This window comes from Solanum tuberosum, unplaced genomic scaffold (assembly GCF_000226075.1).
Source record: "Solanum tuberosum cultivar DM 1-3 516 R44 unplaced genomic scaffold, SolTub_3.0 scf00296, whole genome shotgun sequence".
Lineage (NCBI taxonomy): Eukaryota > Viridiplantae > Streptophyta > Magnoliopsida > Solanales > Solanaceae > Solanum > Solanum tuberosum.
Genome location: NW_006239217.1, coordinates 795,558 through 820,454, shown reverse-complemented (window position 1 = coordinate 820,454; position 24,897 = coordinate 795,558). Strand labels below are relative to the sequence as shown.

General features: G+C 33.5%; 3 protein-coding genes across 3 annotated transcripts; 2 read left to right on the top strand and 1 right to left on the bottom strand.

The window, feature by feature from the left end:
* Positions 1-4,671: 4,671 nt before the first annotated feature.
* Positions 4,672-11,179, top strand: LOC102581346 (diphosphomevalonate decarboxylase-like). Its single transcript, XM_015314379.1, has 11 exons — positions 4,672-4,994; positions 6,360-6,558; positions 8,191-8,254; positions 8,440-8,503; positions 8,599-8,679; positions 9,096-9,182; positions 9,347-9,461; positions 9,761-9,803; positions 9,941-9,989; positions 10,522-10,646; positions 10,751-11,179. The coding sequence occupies exons 1-11, from the start codon at positions 4,779-4,781 to the stop codon at positions 10,971-10,973; spliced, it is 1,266 nt and encodes a 421-aa protein (XP_015169865.1). The 5' UTR covers positions 4,672-4,778; the 3' UTR covers positions 10,974-11,179.
* A 3,143-nt stretch (positions 11,180-14,322) lies between these two features.
* Positions 14,323-18,038, top strand: LOC102588293 (probable LRR receptor-like serine/threonine-protein kinase At3g47570). Its single transcript, XM_006359302.2, has 2 exons — positions 14,323-17,418; positions 17,523-18,038. Exons 1-2 carry the CDS (start codon positions 14,343-14,345, stop codon positions 17,867-17,869), a joined length of 3,423 nt encoding a protein of 1,140 aa, XP_006359364.2. The 5' UTR covers positions 14,323-14,342; the 3' UTR covers positions 17,870-18,038.
* A 316-nt stretch (positions 18,039-18,354) lies between these two features.
* LOC102581005 (alpha-glucosidase-like) lies at positions 18,355-24,314 on the bottom strand. Its single transcript, XM_006359288.2, has 5 exons — positions 24,038-24,314; positions 22,223-22,932; positions 21,366-21,596; positions 20,479-21,125; positions 18,355-19,438 (listed from the first exon to the last, which is right to left on the bottom strand). Exons 1-5 carry the CDS (start codon positions 24,280-24,282, stop codon positions 18,581-18,583), a joined length of 2,691 nt encoding a protein of 896 aa, XP_006359350.1. The 5' UTR covers positions 24,283-24,314; the 3' UTR covers positions 18,355-18,580.
* Positions 24,315-24,897: the final 583 nt, after the last annotated feature.

The window sequence follows — 24,897 nt, the reverse complement described above, 5'->3', positions numbered from 1 at the left end:
GATGGTTAAATTCTTGGGTCTTCACCAAACAACAATAGAGATTGAAGATAAGATCTGATGGTTGATGTATTTTACTGACCTAAAATCGGTGAAAAGGTAGATTAATGGTGTTGATATTTTGAACTAATTTGAGATTGATAAAAATGAAAACAAGATTAATATCCCAGATCAATACCCAAAACTCATGTTTAGTTTGCTTTATGAAATTCATGATCGAAAAAAATTATTTTATAGTCATAATTGTTTTAATTCACTAGATTTCTCCAATAATTAAAAAAAAAAATCAATAATAGAATGAATTTTTATGATGGAAGGTGTTTAATAATTCTATTTTTTTTAAGTGTTGTTTCTCCTATCTTTCTTCTTCTTTTTTTTTTTTTTGGTCTTTACTTTGTGATTTTTTTTTTTTGAAATAGTGAGATTAAGGACAATTTGATTTTTCCAGCAATATGAGTAACAATTTTAATAATTATTTGATGATTTGCAGTGTTAGTTGTAGAAAATAGTGAAACAAATTGTAAGAAAAAAATAATTAGAAGATGGATAAAAAGATGTGGTTAATGTAGTGATGGTGGTTCAAGGTGGAGGAAATGGTGGTGGGGTGCATGTTGAGTAATGAGAATGAGAGGGGAAAAAAGAAAAAGAAACAAAAAAACTTGAAGAGAAGAGTAAAAAATATATATTTAACAAAAAGTCAAATTAAAAATATTGTAAAATATTATTTATCAATTCTTCTTACTTCCACATGCCTCCAAGAGAGTGATGGCACTCTCTGTGCCATGTCAGCATCTAATCGTGGAATTATTTCATTTTAAAATAGTCTAGGGGGGTGATAGGACTCTCGTAAAACATAAGTGTGTAGTTGGAAATTTGATAATAGGTTGAGGGGGCATTTGACTATTTTCTCTTTATTATTTAAACTATTACCAACTATTTATCAAAAACATGCCTCAAAATTAAATGAATCAATTGCCATATGGACGGAATCTTATGAGCAAATTAAGTTGTTCCACATCTAGTCAACTTTGATGTGTGTTTTGATAAATAGCTAATGATTATCCAAATACAAAAACAACAACAATATACCCAATGAAATTCACAAAGTAGTGTCTGGGAGGGTAGAGTGTGTGCATGCCTTACCACTACCTCACAAGAACTATAAGAGCGAGTCTAGTTCTACACCAAGCACTAAACCTCGCAAGGCAAGACAATAATACTCTACCCTACTACCCTTCAATCCTAATACGCGATCTCTACTCCTTCCTATCGAAAGTCATATCTTCAGTAATATAAAGTTGCACCATGTCCTGCCTAATCACCTCTCCCGAATAATTTTTTGACCTACCCCTATCCCTCGGCGTACCCCTACAACCAGCCTCTCCACATTTCCTCACTGGGATATTGATGCACCTCCTTTACACATGTGCCACATGCACAAACCATCTCACTCACTTCCCTCATATTCTTGTTCGCCAAAGCGACTACTCCCACCTTCGCCCGAATAATTAATAATTATTCAAATAAAAATACAAAATACTTAATAATTAAGATATAAGAACTGGAAAAAAAAATAGTTCACAGATATTTTTGACCACGATCTTAAATATACAAAATAAATAGCCTATTCAAAAGTATGGACCCCAAACACACAAATGTGCCGCCTAGAAATAAAACAAAAAAAAAAAAACATTTTCATTAGGAGGTTATATTTTTAGCCTATTTTTATTCTATACTAGTATATGTACTCGCGCGTTGCACGGATATATTAATTTTTTGATTATTTTAATTTCAGAAAATATAAAATAGTTCAAATATTTTTACACGTTTGTCATGTATTATTTTTATGTTGTATTAATAAAAAAAAATTCATATTAACAATTTATTAGTTCAAACTTTTCACATGAAATGTTATTAAATGACCTGTTTTTGCATATGTTTTTCTTTGAAAAAAAAGGTTCAAAATATTTTTTACATCCTTAAATTAGTATAAGATTAGAATTGAAAAATAATAGGTCTTTTTTGTACCATTCTCTTTAAGAATCTATGGACATTTTATAGATTTCTGTATTCTAAAAGTTAAAGACAATTCATTTATCTTAAGTATACTAATAGTTTAAAAAAATTACTTTTCAAATAAATAACATATAATATGATTTCATCACTGCGCTCTATAATTTATTTATTTTTAAAGAAAATATTTAACTATAGCTTATTATTTTCTTCCCATTAATATTTCTGTTATTTATAAAAAAAATTTTTAATATGGATAAGTTAAGCATGTGAAATTTTTTGATTATCTATTGGTAATAATAAATACTTTCAAAATTTACTTTGAAAAAAATTTTCATGACAAAAGTATGATCCAAAAATTGTGCTTAATAATTTAAAAAAATAACTGCAATAATAATTGGAGATAAATTAATTATTTTAATCATCACAGGAGACAAAAACTTGCCTTGTAGTTGCTATTCAAAAGGGGTAAATTTTTTTTTCATGATTTACACTTTTCTAGTAACCATATTTAGTGAATTTGCAAATATATAAATTTATTTTTATTCTTAACAAAATCTATTTTTTTATTTTATTAATTTTTTGTTAATCAGTTTTAAGAGTTCGTGTAGAGGTGGAAATGTAATGGAAAGTTGTAACCGACTATTTAAATTCTAATTGTAAATAAAAGTTTAATATTAGAAAAAAAAACATGATAATATTTAGTTAGTAATTCAGTTTTAAATTCACATTTTATTTAAATATATTTTTTTTAAAATTTTAAAGCGGATCATTTAAATTTTAAAATTTTTAATCGTTATGTTTATATAAATTTTATATATATTTTTTAAATGGTTATATCACGATAAATTTAAGTAATTCTTTAATAAAACTTAATTTTTAAAATTTTAGTTTAGAATTTAATATGATTACAAATTACAAATAATTAATTTTAATAAGGAAATTATTTTTCTATGATGCAGTAAGATTTTAGGAATTCTATATTGTGACTTTTGTCTTATAAACCATAAGTTATAAATCTATCCAAACATGCTCTAATAAAAAAAGATAGAATTATCAAAGATATCCCATCTATAAGACAAATAATAGTTTTTCGAACTTTATGGGAAAACGTAAATAACATATGTTTAAGCATCATACTCTTCACAACAATACTACTTGAAGGCCTTGAAATAAAAACTAAACTAAATAAACAGAAGGCTTAAAAGACTGGATAGCGTGATCCTTAAAACTTAGGTCAACTAATTAATTAGTCTAAATAGAAATGTATTTAAAATTTAAGATTATAATAAATATTATCCTTAAAGGGTTATGATTAGTTTTAAAACTACATATTTTGTTTCTAATTTTAAACTTATATTTTAAAAAATTAATTAACCACTCTCAATTCAAAAATTTAAAATTTAAAAAATATAAATTAAAAAATATTATGTAACTCTTTAAGAAAATAATTTTTATAATTTTTAAATAGTTTCTTACTTCCTTATTAAAAAGTATCAAAAAAACAAAATCAACACACTAATTATTCGACTAATTAAACTTAGGCATCAAACCAACAAACTCAAAATATACTACTAAAATAGTATAGAATCTTAGATAACTTCAACAAAGTATTGAGATCATTTCATGATTGTTTATATAATCAAATAAAAACATATGTTAAAATTTTGTATTAAATTTATGATCATGACTAATTTAGCTTGTGCTAAGATTAAAAATCTATATTAAAAAAGAGATATGAATTAATACGGTGAACAAACTTGTTAAATTCTAAAATAAAAAATTATAAATACTTACCTCTAGTGTTGATTTTATACTCCAAGAATCTTCCAAATATTAAACTGTCACATTTTCAAGTGACACACAAACACACTAAAAAAATATCGAAATTTAACATTTAGATCGAACAATTTAGCAAAAATGAAGAACAATGAATATACATAAAAAATAAGACAAAGATGAAAGAAGAACAAAAACTGATACAAAGAAAGTTGAAAGAATGGTTTGCCAACATCACTGTAGTATTAGTATATATATAAATAGTTTCAATTCTGTAACCGTTTTTTTTAACTCATTTATTAGAGAGGTTTGCAAACCGTGTGATTGAATTCTTTTGAAATTTAAAATTTATTTTTAAAACTTTTTTTAAGAATTTAAATCGTTTATGTACTTTTTAAAAATCTGCTAAACAAATTCAGTTTTTTTTTCAATACTACTTTTATTAAAAAAAAAAAATCAGCATCCAAAAAAAAAAAAGCAGATTTAAAAGTTGTTTAAAAAACCGCTTTATACGATATTAAAAAGAAATATTTTTATACGATATTAAAAATAAAGTAGACTTTTTTTTGTGATGACATTTGTCAGCGTTTTATATAAAAATAGATGACATTTTGTCCGTGTTTATATAAATGCATTTTTTAAAAAAGGTATAATTAGTTTTTTTTAAATATTAAATCTGTCCTAGATATGAAATTTTTTAAAATTGAATTTTGATTTTTTAACTGATTTGAAGTGGAGTTTTATAACCAATTGATCTTTATTTGACATGTGTGTTTTTATTTCAAATTTTGAATTTAGAATATTGAATTAGTTATATAATATTTAATTATTTATAATTTAAAATTCTGAATTTCTTCTCCTATTATATAAGCAATCATACATATGAATATCATGTAAAATGTATAAATATGTAACAAAAATATCAAATAAATTTCACAAATTTTGATCCAAATCCCAGAAATATTTTTTTTTTCTTCAATTAGTTGGCCATGGCGGATGAATCTCAAAAATGGGTTTTGATGGTAACAGCACAAACACCCACTAACATTGCTGTTATAAAATATTGGGGAAAAAGAGATGAAAACCTAATTCTTGCCATTAATGATAGTATTAGTGTGACTCTTGATCCTGCACATCTTTGTACTACTACTACTGTTGCTGTTAGTCCTGCTTTTAATCAAGATCGAATGTGGCTATTAGGCAAGGTAAAAAAAATTTAATTTTTAAGTGTGATTTTATGATTTTGATTACTATTTGTTAATGGGGTTTGATTAATTTTTGTGATATTGGAAAAAAGAGTAGTTTTTTATGAGTTTAAATGTTTTAGCTGCTACATGCAAGATTGTAAGCTGATATGGTTTAATAGTGCAACATTCTAAGCTGGCGGAGCTAGGATTTTCATTAAGGGTGAAAAAAATATGAAGACGAGGAAGTTGAAGAGGTTCAACATATACTATATATGCAGAAAAAAATATTTTAATCAAATACAAACAGTGTAATTTTCCTCCGAAGGGGATCGGATAAACCCCTGGGCCCTTACTAGCTTTGCCCCTGATTTTAAGTGTCTTTTAGCTGTACGTGACTACATGTAGTAGAATGAAGGAGGTTTAAATAAGGTATAGGGAACTGAGCTCTTCCATTTTATACTGAAAGTCTTCATTTTTGCTGGAATTTGTTACTCATCCTGTCTCAATTTAAGTGAAGGCGTTTGACGGAATACGGAGTTCAAGAGAAAAAAGAGAAAACTTTTGAAAATTGTGGTTTAAAACAATTTGGAAACTTTTTGTGGATACAAAGCAATTTTTTAAAGGGTACAAATAAGTTTAAAGTTAAATTGTTACTCTTTCCATTTTAATTTGTTTGTCCGGTTTTGACTTCGCGCAAGGTTTAAGTAAGTAAACAAGGACTTTTTAATCCTTTGATCTTAAACTAAAGATATATAGAATGTACCAAAATACTCTTTAATCTAGTGGTGTTAAACATGTAAGGTGGAAAGCTAGAATTTAAGAGCTGCCAAAAACGTAAAGAGACATTCTTTTCGAAACGAACTAGAAAAGAAAGTAGGAAAAATAAATTGAAATTGAGGGAGTACTAAATATAGAAAGAAGAGCTAACAAGGGTTGTAGTAGAATGGATAGGGTCCTTCCACACTTAACCAGAGGTCTCGGGGTCGCACCCCTGGATATGAATTTTTTTGGTTAGGGAGCGGTTCCTCCTTAAATGACCTTACGCGACACAAATCCGGATCAATCAGGCCCCAGTGTAGGTACTATATTAAAAACCAAAAAAATTAAGAAACCCGTCTTTCTTTTTAGATTGACTAAGGAAATTGTGTCACATAAATTGAGACAGAGGAAGCAGCTAAATTACCTTGTTTCCCATTTTGGGGTTGAGAGAGTGCACGATTGTTCCTTTACTATGTGCTGCTTTAGTAAGATACGCCTTTTAGTGCAGATTTATTAATTTTTGTGATTTTGGAAAGGACTAGTTCTTTAAGAGTAAATATTTCTGTAATTTGTTTGGACGTATCTTTGATCCTTTCTTATTTTTGCTTTTGCTGGTTCTTCTAGGAAATATCCCTCTCTGGAGGCAGATACCAGAACTGTCTTAGGGAAATTCGAGCTCGTGCTAATGATGTTGAGGATGAGAAGAAGGGTATCAAAATCACAAAAAAGGATTGGGAGAATCTTCGCGTGCATGTTGCCTCTTATAATAATTTTCCTACTGCTGCAGGATTGGCTTCCTCAGCTGCTGGTTTTGCCTGCCTAGGTACTACTAACTATTTCTTTGTTACTTGAATTCTGTATTTGTTTGTCGCTTCACTATTTCGTTTGTTTGATCTTCAGTGGCTGTTAAATTGAGTCCTCCTAATGGCTGCAGGAGATGAAAATATTGTCCTTCTCTGATGAGCATTTGTATAAATGCTTATATGCTGCACAACTTGTGCTTGCAAAGCTTTTTGAATTTTCTTATTTTACCTTATTTGTTGTAATAATATGGGATGTTATTGGAGTCCACAACATATGAAATGGATCTTTTAGGGCTTGCCTGTATCTTAATCTGTGATTTGACTTCAAAGCAAACAAAAAGTGATTCATTGTATCTTTATAGAGGAGATAAGGCACAAGTACCCCTACACTATGACCGAAATCCCATTGACACACCTTAACTAAAATAAGGTTCTATTACCCCCTAAACTTATTTTTTTTGTAATTTTGTACACCTTTTGTCTTACATGGCACACTCCGTGACTCCACGCAATTGAGGCGCGTGGGAGATATTTGGATGCCACGTAAGCCAAAAAGGTGCACAAAATTACAAAAAAAATGGGTTCAGGGGGGTAATAGGACCTTAGTTTAGTTAAGGTGTGTCTCTGGGATTTCGGTCTTAGTCTAGGGGGGTACTTGTGCATTTTCCCCTTTCTAGAGTGTTCCAGAAAGTTTTAAGTACCTTCTCTAGCTTGTAACAATGCATATAGGATAACATTCTCTATCCATAAACTATTATTCTGCTTGAGGATCAAAATAATTTTAAGTGACAGAATAGTTTAGCTAATGGGATATTGCAAGCTTTTATTTGTTCACATGCTGTCCATTATGTTTTCTAAGTTTCTCAGCCATATATAGTTCAATTTAATCAAGTACTGTAACTATGAGCTTCCCCAATGCAAATTCAAATCGATCAGAGCTTCCTTTTACTATTTCCTTTCTCCTGCAACTTATTTTTCTGTAAACATATTATTTGAACTGTCATATCTTGTAAGTAGTCAGTAAAGAATGGACTGGTTAGCGAAACTATAGAGCTTATTTTTAATAGAATACTTTTTGCTTAGTAATACATTCTTTAGCTATGTGATAAAGTACTGCATTATATCTGTGCATTTGAGCTGCTTTGGGTTACAACCTCCTTTCTAATTCATGTATTGGATTAGTTATTATTGGTAATAGATTTCCTCGGTTCACCTATGATACATATTTGTGTCCACAAGTAGGTAAATATTCATCAATATTGTATTTGATCTTTTGTTAGCATATTCTCATTATAAATCCTTGTTTAAATATATAATGAAATTTTGATGACAATGAGTAAGCAATGTATCTAAGTGAAACCCATCTTATGATTTTTGTGTTGATAAGTGTATAACATACTACACATAAACAGTTACGCCTCAACCTCAAACAAGTTGGGGTCCGCTATATGAATCTTCACCAACATGACTCCATTTTAACACATCTCACACATCAATGCCCTTTTCATTGAATTAGTTTATTTCCTCAAGCTTTTTTTCGGTTGCTCTTTTTGGACCTAGTTCTCTCCTCTTCATGCATCTATGCTTTCTCTAAACAAAATTATCCGAGACTTCAAAAATGAGTACAACTAATTTCTGTTTCATCTATGTAGTTTATTCTCTTGCAAAGTTAATGAATGTGCAAGAGGACAACGGGAGGCTTTCTGCAATAGCAAGGTAAATTATCAGTCGCAAGTAATTCCGTTAGCTTGTTGGTATGTATTTCATTGGTCCTATGAAGTCTACTGATTATGTTTTTTTTTCTCTGTTCCATTGGTCTTGTTATTAGGTTACCCTATGATAACTAAGGTTCAATAGGTCAGATAAATAGTCAAAATGATAACTTTGTTTATTCACTTCAGGCAAGGTTCAGGAAGTGCATGTCGAAGCTTATATGGAGGATTTGTCAAGTGGGTAATGGGAAAAGTACGTCTGCTTCATGAGCTCTTGTCTTGTGCTTCCGTTGACAGATATCTTATCTTCTCAGCATTGTTGTAATCCATTTCCCTGGCTACTTGTAGGAGGAAAATGGAAGCGATAGCATTGCTGTTCCACTTGTTGATGAGAGGCACTGGGATGAGCTTGTTATCATCATTGCCGTGGTATCTACTTATCCATCCACATTATCATTGTTTCTCCAAAGATTGAGCAATTAATATTGTGCTAGTATTCTGTTCTTATTTTCATGACATCCAATGCTTACACAATGAGGGTTCACCAATTCGTATAATCTAGTCATGTACTTTTACCCGCTCCTTATTTTATTTTCTTTTCTGTTCAAGCAGCCATCTTATAGTTTCATCACCTCTAAGTTTCAACATATACTTTCATTTCATTTTCTTCAAAATTTTATGCTGTCCCCCCCCCTCCTTCTCTAACTCATTTGTACATTCTTCACTACGGATTGACAAAGTCAATCACACAAATACCGATCGTTGGGACACTTTTTCTGTTTCTTCCCCAATAAAACACATGTATCAAACAAGATTTAATTCTTATTGAATTGCTGTATGTTCAGGTGTGCTCACGGCAGAAGGAAACAAGTAGCACCTCCGGAATGCGTGAAACTGTTGAAACTAGTGCACTTATAGAACACAGGGCAAAGGTATTTCATTTGTCTGGACTCTTGATTACATTTAGATTCTGCATCTTCAATTAGTGTCCTCAGAATGTTCCAGCACATTTTCACTTGGTCTTTATTTAACCTTTGTTCGACTGGGGAGAGTTGTATTCGAAGTATAATTTTTCATCTTATATTCAATTTTTCAGGAAGTAGTGCCAAAGCGAATAATTCAGATGGAAGAAGCCATACAAAAACGTGATTTTGCAACTTTCACTCATTTGACTTGTGCAGACAGCAATCAGTTTCATGCAGTCTGCCTGGATACTGTCAATTTTCTGCTGAATGTCTCTCAAAGTGAGAGTCTTTCCTTTATATAGAGAAAATAAAGATTACACATCCCTAAAGATCCGCCGTTCCTATCCCTAAAGATCAGCTAATCTATCTCTACAAATCTGCTATTCAATCCCTCTAAATCTACCTTGCTACCCCTCCAAATCAGCTATTCTATCACAATATTTATTCCTTTGATTCTACAACAAATGTATATGGTCATGCTAATTTATATCACTATATAATTACATTAATATATACAATCATTTAGTTGTCCATCATGCTAACAGATACTAGCCCTCCTATATTCTACATGAATGACACATCTCATAGGCAAGTTCTCTTAACTTCAAGTTACTAACATGAAGTGTACGGAAATTCTTATTCTTAATACAAGTACTGAACTTGATGATTGCTTACTAATGTCGAGAATAGGAAAAATAAGTCCTGATGGTGTGTTTGATTTTCAGGATAATCAGTTGTGTTGAGAAATGGAACCGTTCAGAAGGAACTCCACAGGTTTTTTACTTTACCACAACCTTTTGCTAATGCATACTTGCATGATTTTGTTTGTCACACCCCTATTTTTCACCACCCCTCTTTCGGAGGTAAGTATTAAGAATGCCCAAGAAATCTGTCGTAGAATTCAATGCTTGAGCTAGAATTTTGGATATTAGACATTTGAAAGAGAATAGTGATTATCCTTCTGAACTGGAATTTTTTGTTTCATTTTTTAAATATGTATTGCATCTCTCTCCTCATATCCGTCTACCTTCCTATTTGAAGAGTCTGCAAACTTGGATTATATTCCAACTGAACTCCCCCTGGTCTTGAGCCTGTTTTACGGTTACTACTTTCCGGTTACTTCATAATATCTGTTACCACTGAGATCTTGACTCCATATCAAGTGAAGCAAGAAAATCTATCCGTTTCAAGCCTTTTCTCGATTCTGATTGACAATTTGAAGTGTTTGACTAAGAACTATTGGGGTCTGGAAAATCTAATGTCATGCTATTTGACTTCTAAAGTAGAGCATAACAAATGTTGCCAGGTTGCATACACTTTCGACGCAGGGCCAAATGCAGTCCTAATTGCACGTAACAGAACATCCACTTCACTTCTGCTTCAGAGGCTGCTTTTCCACTTCCCTCCAAATTCAGAAACTGATCTAAACAGGTACATTCACTATCAAAAGTTTCCAATTTTTTCCATAGGATGAATTGTTCTAGACCATATGGTATTGATCGGTGATCATACTAACTGCTTCTTCCTCTATCCAGCTACGTCATCGGTGATAAATCATTAATGGAGGATATTGGAATTCAGGATATAAAGGACATTGAAGCGTTGCCTCCGCCTCCAGAAATCAAAGGCAAAGTTCCAGCTCAGAAATACAAAGGTGAAATCAGCTACTTCATCTGCACACGACCTGGTAGAGGTCCGGTTTTGATAAGTGGCGACAGCCAAGCTCTCCTCCACCCTGATTCTGGGTTGCCCAAGTAAGCGGCGGCCTTTTGTTTACATAGTCTCGAGTTCTAGGTATTACAGCCCTTGAGAAAAAAAGATTGGAGGCTGCCATTTTCAAAATGGTTATAGTTCAGATGAACTTTGAATTCAAAAGTTATTTGTAGTTTAGTTTTCCTGTATTATTCCTCAGCGGGAACCCTTGTGTACTTGTTTCTATAATAAGAGTCCTCAATTTTGCTTGATCTTCTCATTTTTTTCGGGTTAATTTCACGTAAACATATTGGAAGAATGGCCTGAAATACCCAAGGCCAAAAGCACCATGAACATGGCAACTATATATTTTTTGGTGTTTTTTCTTCTTTTTGATCCGGTGTCCTGTATCGTATTGGAGCCCGACTAATCTGATTCACGCCGCATAGGGCTTCATTCGGGGGAAGGTTTTCTACTAAAGATTTTTTCATATCTAAGGCTCAAATCTAAGACTTTTGGTTGAGGGAAGAGCAACTCCAAATATCACATCCTTAGGTGGTACAATAAGTTATTAATTCCTAAGCAAATGGACTTCATTTATAGAACTTTAACTCTTACGGCTCATTTGGCTACAAGGATACGAGAAATATCACATCCTTAGGTGGTACAATAAGTTATTAATTCCTAAGCAAATGGACTTCATTTATAGAACTTTAACTCTTACGGCTCATTTGGCTACAAGGATACGAGAAATATCACTATCCTTAGGTGGTACAATAAGTTATTAATTCCTAAGCAAATGGACTTCATTTATAGAACTTTAACTCTTACGGCTCATTTGGCTACAAGGATACGAGATGATACTTTTGGAATAATATATGGGATTATTTTATTCCGAGTTTGATTGAACTTTTCTAGATGTTACTTAAACTACATGATAAAAAGAAGGAATTAGCAATGGACAACTTCTCTCTCGCTAATTATATAAATTCATCGGTAATACTACTTAACGATGGATTATCAAAAAATATTATTACTTACGAGTTACTTAATGATGGATTATCAAAAAATATTGTTACTTACGAGTTACTTAACAATCGATTATCAAAAAATATTGTTACTTGCGAGTTACTTAACGATCGGTTAGAGACACATTTCGTAGCTAATTCCTACTTCATCTTCTTTTTTTGGTAGTGCCCTTATTTGAAGCTTTCTCCTAAAAGTCTTCTAAGAAACCCTATGGTTAAAGTCATTTTTCCTAATATTTATTGAACACGAGAGATGACTCTTCAGGAAAAAAAAAAATTCACGAATAAATGTGTGTTCAATTTAAAACCTCTATATATTACAAACTAACTCAACCACTACCTTCTATTATAATTTCTATATAAGTTGAGAAGTTGAAATATACATTCCTTTTCCAAAAAAAATGTGAGGTTCTCCATCATAGTTAGCTAATAGGTCTCCTAAATTGATGTTGATGAGTTGTGCATTTTGTTGTGATGTTAGACTATTCTTGTGGTACCACTTCAATTGGTATTTTTCAAGAAAAACGTCTGAGCTAAGAAATGCAGTGTTTTACTAAGATTTCGAATAGCGGTCCATACTACATCTTACTACAGCTGGTAAGAAAATGAATGTAAGGCACATGCAAGTCAATTCAATTCCTAAGATAGAGTCCGGAGCCTAAAGGGCAAAAAAAAAATTGACAAAAATTTCAAAAGGGCACATCATAATTTTTTTCTAACCAAAAGGGCAAAATCGCTATTGACGTAGCGATTTTGTTTGACGCCGTTAACAGATCAAAATCGCTGCCCTGTCAGCAATTTTGTCCAACTTTTTTTTTTTTTTCAGAAAATCGCTGCCCGTGCAGCGTTTTTTCGATTTTTTTTTAAAAAATAAATTAAAATCGCTGCTATGGCAGCGTTTTTATAAGAACAAATTTATTTTATTTTTTCGGAAATGGCTGCCTTGGCAGCGATTTTCGTTAATGTTTTTTTTTTAAATCACTGCTGTTGCAGCGTTATTATAAATTATGTGGAAATTTTTAATTTTTTTTTAGAAATCCTGCCCTGGTAGTAATTTTGGTGGAACTAATTTTTTTTTAAAAAAAAAACAAGGAAGTGATTTTGGTAGAATTTTTTTTTCTTTGAAATTTCTGTCAACTAGTCAACATCGAAATTTTATTTTTTTTAAGAAAATTGCTGCCCGTGCAGCGTTTTTGTGAATTTTTTTTAAAAAAAATAATTAAAATTGCTGCTATGATAGCGTTTTTATAAAAATATATTATTTTAATTTTTTTTGAAAATTGAGATTCTCCTCTTTATTTTCAACATTTGCAGGAAGTTTCTTTTCCTTTTAAGTTATGTCAAATCAATACTTTTTAAGTTAGGTCAAATCAATTATATAATTATAATATAAATATAGTGTACTTACAAAATATTAAATTATCTTTTTACTTTTTAACTCACTTGAAAAATTAGTTTAATCAATATATTTAAAATGCAACAAGACAGATTAAATTCATGTCAACAAGTATTTAAAAACGATATATTATAATATTAAAAAATATATATTCTACCAAAATCGCTGCCTTGGCAGAGATTTTTTTTTTAAAAAAATAATAGTTCCACCAAAATCGCTGCCAAGGCAGCGATTTCTAAAAACAAAAAAAAAAATTCCACAAAATTTATAATAACGCTGCAACAGCAGCGATTTAAAAAAAAAAACAAATTTGTTCTTATAAAAACGCTGCACGGGCAGCGATTTTCTGGAAAAAAAAAAAAAAGTTGGACAAAATCGCTGACAGGGCAGCGATTTTGATCTGTTAACGGCGTCAAACAAAATCGCTACGTCAGTAGCAATTTTGCCTTTTTGGTTAGAAAAAAATTTGATGTTCCCTTTTGGAATTTTTGTCAAATTTTTTTGCCCTTTAGGCTCCGGACTCTCCTAAGATAGGCCACACGACATGCCATAAAGAAAGTTCTATATGAAAAATCAGTTCAGATTAGTCGCGGTCCAATACTGATACTAGGCACCGAGTTAGAAGCAAAAAAAAAAAAAAGTAGTGTGAACTAATCAAGGGAAGTGGACAGATTCTTTTTTTCCTTTTGCTACTTATATTCCTCCTTTTAATGTGTTTTCACACTAATAGCCTTTTTCCCTTTTGCTACTTATTTTCCCATTGACTTTGATTCTGCACCATATAAATATATACTCTTTTTCTTCTTTCTTAATAATGCAAGTTTACCGACTTTACATTATAGTCATACATTTGTTTAAATTTCATGTCGTGTCGAGTCAAACTATGTCAGATAAATCAAAACAGAGATACAAGACGACAACTTTTCGTCTATTTGTGAAATAATTCAAGTGGAGTCATTCATTTTCTTTTTTTCCAATATATATCCTTTTTCCATTTCTCTTCATAGTAGTATGTTTCAAGTGCATAGTAACATCATGGAGAAACACATTTTCTTATTGATACTTGCTATCTTAGTTCAATTTTACTTTGTTTCTTCTATATCAGCTACTATTTTCTCAAATGAGACTGATCAAGAAGCTCTATTAGCTTTTCGAAATCTTGTTACGAGTGATTCTAGTCAATTTTTAGCCAATAATTGGACCAAAAATACTTCATTTTGCTCTTGGTTTGGTGTCACTTGTAGTCCAAAAAGGCAAAGGGTTGTAGCCTTGACTCTTCCTAATTTGCAACTTCAAGGCACAATTTCGCCTTCTTTGGCCAATCTATCCTTTCTCATAGAGCTAAATCTCACGAACAACAACTTCCATGGTAACATCCCTTATGGCATTGGCCACTTGCCTCGTTTACGAGTGATTGATATTCAGAACAACCAGCTCCAAGGTAGTATTCCAACAAGTCTATTTCAACACCGGAGTGTTCAAATCATTTCATTGGCTTTCAATAAACTCGGTGGTGAAATGTGGAACGGTACATGGTATGTACCGGAACTCAGAGTCTTAAATCTCAGGAACAATACCATCACAGGTAGAATCCCTCCTTCTATTGGAAATGCCACAAAGTTGATGAACATCAGTTTGAATTGGAATAGAATCAACGGCAACATTCCAATGGAGATCGGTAATCTAAGCCAACTTGTAGAGTTGTCGTTGTCTCGTAATCAATTAACAGGTTCCATTCCTTCAACATTGTTTAATATCTCCTCCCTTCTCGTCGTGTCTCTGGCATACAATAGCCTTTCAGGTCCTCTGTTTCTTGATGATCGACGTAATGTTCTTTCATCAAACCTCGAGCATATAGGTGTATCATACAATCAAATCACTGGTCACATTTCTTCCAACATCTGCCAATTCAAAGCTCTCAAAGTCTTGTCCATATCATACAACAACATAACTGGAGAAATACCGAGAAATATTGGTTGTTTAGCCAAGCTCGAAGAGCTTTATATCGGTTATAATGCAATAGATGGAACAATTCCTACTTCATTAGGCAATATTTCCACTCTTCAAAAACTTCATTGTGGAAACAATCACATGGAGGGAGAACTTCCTCCGGAATTAGGAAAGCTATCAAACTTAAGACAAATCAATTTCGAAGAAAATTATAATCTTATAGGTGAAATTCCAAATGCTATTTTCAACATATCTTCTTTGGAATTCATTGCTTTCACTTTCAACTACCTCTCAGGTAGAATTCCAAATCTTCTTCATCTTCCAAACCTTATACAACTTCTCTTAGCAAACAATCAGCTCGAAGGTGAAATTCCTCGGTACATCACAAATGCTACCAATCTTGAGCTATTGGAACTATCAGATAACCTTCTCACAGGCAGTATTCCTTATGATTTAGGAAATCTTCGCGAGCTGCAAGAACTTTTCCTACATCATAATCAACTTACTGAGTTGGGATTCTTTGATTCTTTGGTGAAATGTAGGATGTTGAGATATGTACAAGTGGGATCGAATCCGTTGAATGGTGTTCTGCCAAGTAGTATTGGCAATCTTTCATCTACTGTTGAATACTTTCATATTGGAGATGCACAAATCAATGGATTCATTCCCACTAGTACAGGCAACATGAGTGGTCTTACAACGCTAGTTCTTCAAGATAACAATTTGACAGGAAACATTCCTCGTGAGATCGGTAAGCTTAAACAACTCCAAGGTTTATTTCTAGTTAACAATGAACTGCAGGGGGATATAGCAGAGGTAGTATGTGATTTATCGAATTTGGTTCGATTAGCTCTGTCTGAAAATGAGCTCTCGGGGGTGATTCCGGAATGTCTAGGAAGTCTTACCATGCTACAACACCTTTTTTTAGGTTCTAACAAGTTTGAATCAAAGCTTCCTTTAAGCTTTTGGAAGATGAGTAGTCTTCTCTATGTAAACATGTCGCGTAATTCTATAGAGGGAGAAGTTCCATCAGATATCGGAGAACTTAAAGCTATTGTAGCAATTGAAATCTCTGGTAACCACTTTTCGGGGATGATACCAAGCAATTTGGGGGAACTTCAAAACTTGAAGTTACTTTCCTTATCGAACAATTCGTTTTCAGGTCCAATTCCATTATCCTTTTCAAACTTGAAAAGCTTGGAATTCTTGGATTTGTCTTTGAATAACTTGTCAGGTACTATTCCTAAGTCTTTCGAAAAGCTTTTGTACCTTACAAGCATCAACGTCTCGTTTAATGTTTTAGAAGGTGAAATACCTAGTGGTGGTGTGTTTGCAAACTCCACCCTGCAATCATTTCGCGGGAACAAAGGTCTATGTGGAAGGCAAATATTGGAGGTTCCTGCTTGTGCTGTCACTACTCCTGAACAACAACAACCAAAATCGAAGAGGCTTGTGCTAAAAATTGTCACTCCGGTGGTTATTTCATTCTTTCTGATATTCTTGTTGGTTGTCTCAATTTGGATAATGAAACGAAAGAAGAAAGGAAAGTCCAAAGATATTGAAAAGGTTCCGGAGATGAGGACTTATCAATTGATTTCTTATCATGAGATTCAACGAGCAACAAACAATTTTGATGAATCCAATTTGATTGGCGTGGGAGGTTCTGGCTCTGTGTACAAAGCCACATTACCTAGTGGAATTGTGGTTGCAATAAAGGTACTGGATTTGGAAAATGAGGAAGTATGCAAAAGGTTTGATACTGAATGTGAAGTGGTGAGAAATGTTAGACACAGAAATCTTGTTTCGGTGATCACTACGTGTTCTAGTGATCACATAAGAGCCTTCGTTCTGCAATATATGCCCAACGGAAGTCTTGACAATTGGTTGTACAAAGAAGATCGCCACTTAAACCTTCGTCAAAGAGTCACCATAATGCTTGATGTAGCTATGGCAATTGAATATCTACATCATGGTAATGACACCCCTATAGTTCATTGTGACCTCAAGCCAGCCAACGTTCTTTTGGATGAAGATATGGTGGCGCGTGTTGGTGATTTTGGCATCTCAAAGATTTTAGCTGTAAGCAAGTCTATGGCACATACAAAGACATTAGGCACTCTTGGATATATTGCACCAGGTATACTACTATACTAGTCTCTTTCCATTTCACTTATGTATCGAAGACCTTTCATTATTGTTACATCGGATGAGTAATGCTTTTTTCATTTTCATTCTTTTAAGAATATGGCTCGGAGGGAATAGTGTCCACTCGTGGTGATGTTTACAGTTATGGCATCATGTTGATGGAGGTTTTGGCAAAAAGAAGGCCAACAGGTGAAGAGATATTCAACGAAAATCTTGGTTTGAGGGAGTGGATAACGCGAGCATTTCCAAGAACTATGATGGAAGTTGTGGACGCGGATATTTTTCATGATGGAGAAAAAATCACTTCCAAAAGTGAACTCTGCATACTTTCCATGATAGAACTGGCTTTAGATTGCACAAAGGCAACACCAGAATCAAGGATAACCATGAAAGATGTAGTCAAGAGGCTTAACAAAATTAAGAACACATTTTTGGAAACGTAGAAGTTAGTTAGAATCTCTTTTAATGTTGTTTTTTCTTACAAGTTGTAAGTTGATACTCAATCTGTTTGTCATACTTTTTAGTCCGTTTTAAAAAGAATGCCTCTTTTCTTTTTTGGGAACTCTTAAATTCTAACTTTCTACATGTGTATGACATGTTTAAGACCACGAGATTAAATGATAGTATTACTCTTCTACTTACAATGATATCACCGTTCTTTCTCATCATATACCTATTTTATGATGCATTTAGTTAAGTTCGATCATCATGTTCAAGATCCTAATATGTAGACAAAAAAATGAGTAGACTTATTTTTTCAAAGCCACGTGACATTTTTTTAATTCAATAAATAGGTTTCCCTCAGCAAAATGGGAAAATGTGCTCTATTTGTTAGACGATGAGGGTATATATGAACTCTGTCCAAATTATAGACTAATAGCTCTACCTTCTCCAAATTCCACAAAGGCAAATATTTAACAAACAATAATACAACTAGAATATTTTTATTATAACATGGCAATAACCTTAACAACTTTTTCCAATTGACTCAATTGATGAACAATATTGTAGTTTGAATTACATGAACAACAACAATAATAATACATCCAGTATAGTCTTACAAGTCGAGTCTTGGAAAGGTCGGGTCTGAGGAAGGTGAGGTGCACACAGACCTTACCCCTACCTTTATAGGGTAGAGAAGTTGTTTCCGATAATTATTTTTCAAGTGTTAGCTCAATAGTAAATTCTTTTCCAATAAGAACTGATAGATCTCTCATCTCCAAAACACCAAATGCACTTTTATCATTTTTTGTTCTAATTTTAGTAGTCAAATTATATGCATTTATTTTACTCACCCCTTTTTTCAGTCCAAGAAAAGTCACTTTGTGTATTGTCCAATTCTTACTCAAAGCAAACTCTTCATTCACAACATTTGATCTTAAATATAACTTCTTATTCACAACATTAGTGTGAAATTTCACTAGGCACCATTTTCCTCCCTCTCCTCCCATTTCAACGTCTTCGCCATCGTCCAAGAAGACTTCCCCTGAACTATTTCCCCTGTTGTTGATGGCGACAACAAGTTCAAACGGAGTATCCCGGGCTGCTCTTGTTGTCATTGCTTCTCCTTGCATCACTACAATGTTTCCCTCCCTGAGGTGCACGTTGATATGATCAGGAGGCGCGTCTAGACTGATGTAGCTACCGGACTTCATATTCACGTAGTTTGAATAGTTAAAGAGGTTGAACCAGGTACCAGATGGGAAATACGCGTTAACTGAAACTTCTCCAGATGTCAGTACTGGTGATATCATTAACCCCTTACCGATGAGAAACTGAGTGTCGATGGCGTAAGTGTTTGTATCCTCGGGAAATGAAAAGAAAAGAGGACGCGCTATAGGGACGCCTTTGGTGTGTGCCTCGAACATTAGCGTGTAGAAGTATGGTAAGAGACGATACCGTAGTCCGAGCACCTTTCTGGCTGTTGCAGCTACTGAATCCCAGATATATAGCTCTTGATGGATAGTGAACTTGTCAGAGTGATCCCTTGCAAAGGGATAAAATGCACCTAGCTACATTCGACGAGATGTTGATTATCAGATATCAGAAAAGCATCATACTTCAATATGAATTTTGAATTGAATAGAAAATTGAAATTTCATTTTCGTAGATCAAAACCTGTGTTACCCCGAATAGAATATAGAAACGGCAATAGAACAATAAACGAGAAGAAAGAGAGATATTATAGATATCTCCACATGACATGTTTAAGCCATACAGACCTTATTTTCTAATACACTTTCACAATCGTATTCTACTAAAAAATCCGAAGACAAAATCTCTAATTAACATATGAACTTCATCTTCTGTATGAGTATTTTAAGGAAAGCACTACAACCAACATATTGCAAAGCATTGTTCATTAATTTGATAACACTACAACAACATACTCAGTGTGACCCCACAAGTGGGGTCTAGAGAGGGTAGTGTGTATGCTATGGAAGGTAGAGAGATTGTTTCCGATAGACCCTCGGTTCAAGTAAAAGCATTTCAAAACAGTTCAGAAAAAAGAAAACAGTGGGAATGAAGAAGCCAGGACAAAATAATAAACAAAGCATGACAGAGCATACTGAAAAAAAGGAAAGTAACTACAATAAAATAATACGATGAATCTACGAGTACTGTTAGCAGAAAACAAGACTCCTTTGACCAGTTGCGCACTCATAATTCGAAAGTCATGGTTGCCGGAAGCAGATCTAGGATTTATATTTAATGAGATAATGATTCTGGGTTTTGGACAGTGACCACAAGTTGATATGCAATAATAACCGACCATATAATGCATGAGTATGAACTATCAATATTAAATAGACTGCCAAGTTTAGCTTAGACATATAATAAGACCGGGCGCTTCTAACTAGTCATGCCTTCTCCGATTTCTTTAATCTTGGCTAATTCAAGTTGATACAAGGCATAGTAAAGAGTTTGAACCAAGATTTCCAATTCGAAGTTTTTTCCTGGAAGTTTCACATTTGAACTTCTTGACTAAAATCATGAACTTTCAATGTATATATGGAGCAAAGTGCTTCTTTAACGACAAAAGAACTTGTACCTGAATCCAACGGCGACATAATTCTTCAGTAGTATTTCTACCAAAGCCACATATATCAGCTCCAACCATGGGAATCCCAAACAATCCAGAATTCAAAATGCCGGGAATACTATAAGCCAAATCATCCCATGTGGCTGCATTGTCTCCAGTCCAATGTGCCGTGTACTTTCCAGCACCCACAAAGGTAGATCTGCTAAGTATAAATGGTCTTTTACCAGTAACATCGATTAAAGCAGCATTGGTAGTTTTAGCTTCCAGGAATCCGTAGAGGTTATGAACATTGTACTCTAAGGCATTCCCGAAATGTACTGATGTTGCTGGGACAGTCTTCTCATTTATTGGACGTAAGCTTCCGGAGTTATTGATCTTATAAGGAGGGTTGTCAAGGGTAGAAGAAGGGCTCGGAGGAGAAGAAATGAAGTTAGATAACTCGTTCATGTCAAGCCAGAGCCCATCGACGGGGAGAAGGTCATGGAAAATCTTGATTTCATTACTCCAGAAGACTCTGCCTTGGGGATTTATGAAATCAGGAAAGTAGACTTTTCCAGGCCAAACTTCGCCGAGATAAGGGACACCATCGCGTTTGATGAAAATGTCTGCTTGCATCCCTCTCTTGTATGTCTCATATGAGCTATTTATGCTGATCCCTGTGAAGTACAAATCATTGAAATCATTTGACCCAATACCTTCGCGATTTCTCAACGTAAGCATAAATTCAACAAAATAAAGTGAAGCCCGATGCACAAAGCATCCCACGTTCATGGAGGGTCTAGGAAAGGCTGCACCATAAGGGGTGTGATGTAGGTAGCCTACCCTGACACTAATTCCACAGACGTATAAATATCAACAAAAGCAAGAAATTAAATATGTTATAACTCATAACTCACCTGGATCCACTATGAGAACAAATTTCTGGCCATTGTGATGAAGTGTATCAACAAATTTCTTCATCTGGTCAAGTGGGAAGTTAATAGGATCGAGTGTGAAATCCTTATAACCATCCATATGATCAATATCTGTCCACATGACCTCAAGAGGGATCTGAGCTTTCGCATAGCCAGCAACCACATTCTTAATTTCAGTAATGTCTTTATAACCATAACGGCATTGGTGAAATCCTGTCGCCAACATTTTGCAATAGCTTGCATGAAAAACAATGTGTGCATCTATCTGTCTCAAATCATACATGTATATATAGTAGAAAGAAAACTCAATCCTCATATTCACAACTAGTAAAAGCTCTACACATCCCATTATGAGTACTGAAAGGGATAGGATCACGAAATGTTATATAACTGAGCTCTGCACTAACAAGTAATTGACACAACTAGAAATTGTGCACATTTTTAAGTACTCCCTCCATTTCAATTTGCTTGTCTGGTTTTGACTGGGCATAGAATTTTAAGAAAGTAATGAAGATTTTTGAATCTTGTGGTCTTAAACTAAAGATATGTAGAATGTACTAGAATGTCTTTTAATCTTGAGGTCTTAAACATGTCATCTGGAGAGTTAGAATTAAGAGTTGCCAAAAAAGGAAAGAGGCAGACTGAAAAGGAAAATAAGACAAACAAATTGAAACGGAGGTAGTAATATTTTAACATCATGAAGAAGCATGTGAATCAAACAGTTTTGAGGAAATTAAGTGGGAAGTACTAAACAAAATTCAAAAGTTAAGGTCATATGAAATTAGTAACCAGAATAAACACTATGAAATAATAGGTAATTCGCTGGTATAATTACGCACCAAAAGACCAGTATGGCATGGGCGCTGGGCGGCCAATGAGCTCTGTGTACTGTTCCATGACTAACTCTGGCACAGGACCAGCAAAGAAGTACAAGTCAATGATCCCACCAATCACCTTGTAAGTAATTCTGTCACCAGCATATACAATGTCCATGCCATTGCTATTGAACAGCAAGACTCCGTGACTAGTCCCCGCGCCAGGATGAGACCTGACATCCATGTAAAAAGGGTGGGAACCATACAAGTTGAGATCAACATTAGCGCTACTAATATCAGAATTCCAAAGAGTCAATGTCTGATTATGCTTGAGCTTAAAATTTCTCTTGGTATGCTCCCCGAGACCATAAATAGATGACCTATTGGCTGGCAATGAAGAGGACAATTGAAGGTACTGATCCTTGAAGATGAGGAACGTGTCCGGAGAGTCATTTTCAGGTGTGGTGTCAAAAAGAACGTCACCTGTGGAGTGACGCGTGATAGTAAAGCCAAAAGGGGTGGTATTGTAGAGAGTGAAAGTAAGGTCCGAAACGGTGTCTGTATGGAAGTAGTGTGTGTCTTCTGATAATGGAAGTGAGGTAGAAGAACGCTTTTCCAAGAGGGAGCTTCGGGGGGATAAATGAGTTTCCCGGGGGATAAATTCTCGAGGAACTTCCCATCTTTCATGATCAGCATCCGTAATTCTGACTCTTAAACGGTCTTTCGTCTCAAAGCTGCAGAATCCATCAACATGGAAACAAGAAAAGGCTGATCAGTCCATTTATAATCTAAAAAGATCTTTTGACACTAAAAAGGACACAACTGTTGAAAATTACGTAGTAAACAACAACAACATACCCAGTGTAACCCCACAAGTAAAGGTATAGGGAGGATGGTGCGTACGCAACCTTACCCCTACCCTGTGAAGGTAGAGAGGTTGTTTCCGATAGACAATCGACTCAAGTAAAACATATTAAAATCAAGTATGGAAAGTAAATAAAACAGTGAGGGATGATAAAAGTATAGGAGAAGAGAACAGTAGCAATAACAAACAATACAGTAACCAAAGCAAAGGAAACAACACGTAATAAAATCCAAGCTAGAATATTTTTTTATGTGAAATGGCAAGTGACACTTCTGTGACAAAGTAAAGAATGATAACTTTACTACATGATCTCCAATAGTAATTGCTTGCCCATTTGAGCAATAAACTACAAAAAAAGGCTAAATAGCCTAACAAACACCCCTACTTGTCCCTTTTTAACAAGCCGCCCCCTTTACTTCACGGAGTTTCATCTAAACACCTGAACTCCGTTTCAATTTGTTCATCTTACTTTCTTTTAGCCTGTTTCAAAAAAAATGTCTCTTTCCTTTTGGTAACTCTTTAATATCAACTCTTCGTGCATAACATGTTTAAGATCACAAGATTCAAAAGTCTTTTGATACTTTCTTACCAAATCAAAACAAGACAAATAAATTGAAACGGAGGGAGTATATTTCTCCACAAAACATCAACATTTTCCTCATGAAAATACAAACCCAAACACAACTTCAAATTCCAAATACCCCTTTCCCAAATTACCTTCAAATAGTACTACTTTTCTTCAAATATGACTAAATTCATGTCCAAACATCCTTCACAAAATTGATGACACTTCAATAAATAAGTATGTAATGTAAAAGAAAATCAAAAAACAACAGTGAAATCCCACTAAGTGGGATCCGGGGATAATAGAGTGTATGCAGACCTTACCACTACCTCCTCGAGCTCTCAAGGAAGTAGAGAGGTTGTTTCCGATAGACAATATAAAAGAAAATTATTTACAAAATTAGTAGTACCAAGCAGTAAGGGTGAGATTTTGAATGTCAGTTCCAAAAACAGAGGAACTTTTGATGAGCTGAAGATAAGCAGTCAACGTCCTTCCAGATGAGCCAACGCCTACTGATCTAACAATATATCCATATCCAACTTGTTCAGATTTTGTTAGAAGTGCTAATAATGGAACCAAAAAAGTGAAGAACAAGATAAAATATTTAGAGAAAATAAGAATAATACAAAATTTATTAGTTGTGTGGTTGTTCATTGTGATGAGGAGAACAATATAATAATATCCAATTTTTGTTGTGTGGTATTTATATGGGGAAAATGAAAAATAAAAATGATTGGGTTGTTGGAATTTGGAAGATATTATATGATCTTTCTATGGTCCCACAGTCCAACTATAATGAATGAACTTCAAAGTTACCATTAGGATCAAAGTGGCATATATGCTTCCAGTAATAAAAATACAAATAAGTTCGAGTGTATTTCAAATAAGTAGTACTAATTTAATTTTATAGTTATTTTGTATATTCAAAGTTGAAAAATATAAATATAAGTTAAAAATCATGTTTATGGTATATATTATAGTTGAACTGATGGTATATTTTTTGTCACTATATATTATCATCCAACAATACTATAAGGTATGTAATAAAGATATTATAGAAAAAGATAGGATAAAGAATAATATAATTTAGTGTGATCACATGGTTATCTTATTTTTACCTAATTTTTTTTTATAGTAACTCTATCTCATATCCCATATTTCTTTGTGATTTATTCTTCAAATTATTGCTATGTCCTATTATGTAACGAGGTCTCGTGATTCTTTTAATTTGTATTAGCCTTAACAGACATAGTTAGGTGGAACTGTTAT

Coding starts and splice junctions, on each gene's coding strand:
- LOC102581346 (XM_015314379.1), top strand. CDS start 4,779: ATGGCGGATGAATCTCAAAAATGGGTTTTGATGGTAACAGCACAAACA. Junction 6,559..8,190: donor TGCTGGTTTTGCCTGCCTAG/GTACTACTAACT, acceptor TCATCTATGTAG/TTTATTCTCTTGCAAAGTTA. Junction 10,647..10,750: donor TCAGAAACTGATCTAAACAG/GTACATTCACTA, acceptor TCCTCTATCCAG/CTACGTCATCGGTGATAAAT.
- LOC102588293 (XM_006359302.2), top strand. CDS start 14,343: ATGTTTCAAGTGCATAGTAACATCATGGAGAAACACATTTTCTTATTG. Junction 17,419..17,522: donor TCTTGGATATATTGCACCAG/GTATACTACTAT, acceptor CATTCTTTTAAG/AATATGGCTCGGAGGGAATA.
- LOC102581005 (XM_006359288.2), bottom strand. CDS start 24,282: ATGAACAACCACACAACTAATAAATTTTGTATTATTCTTATTTTCTCT. Junction 21,597..22,222: donor CATGCCATACTGGTCTTTTG/GTGCGTAATTAT, acceptor TGTTGGCGACAG/GATTTCACCAATGCCGTTAT. Junction 21,126..21,365: donor TGTTCTCATAGTGGATCCAG/GTGAGTTATGAG, acceptor TGTACTTCACAG/GGATCAGCATAAATAGCTCA.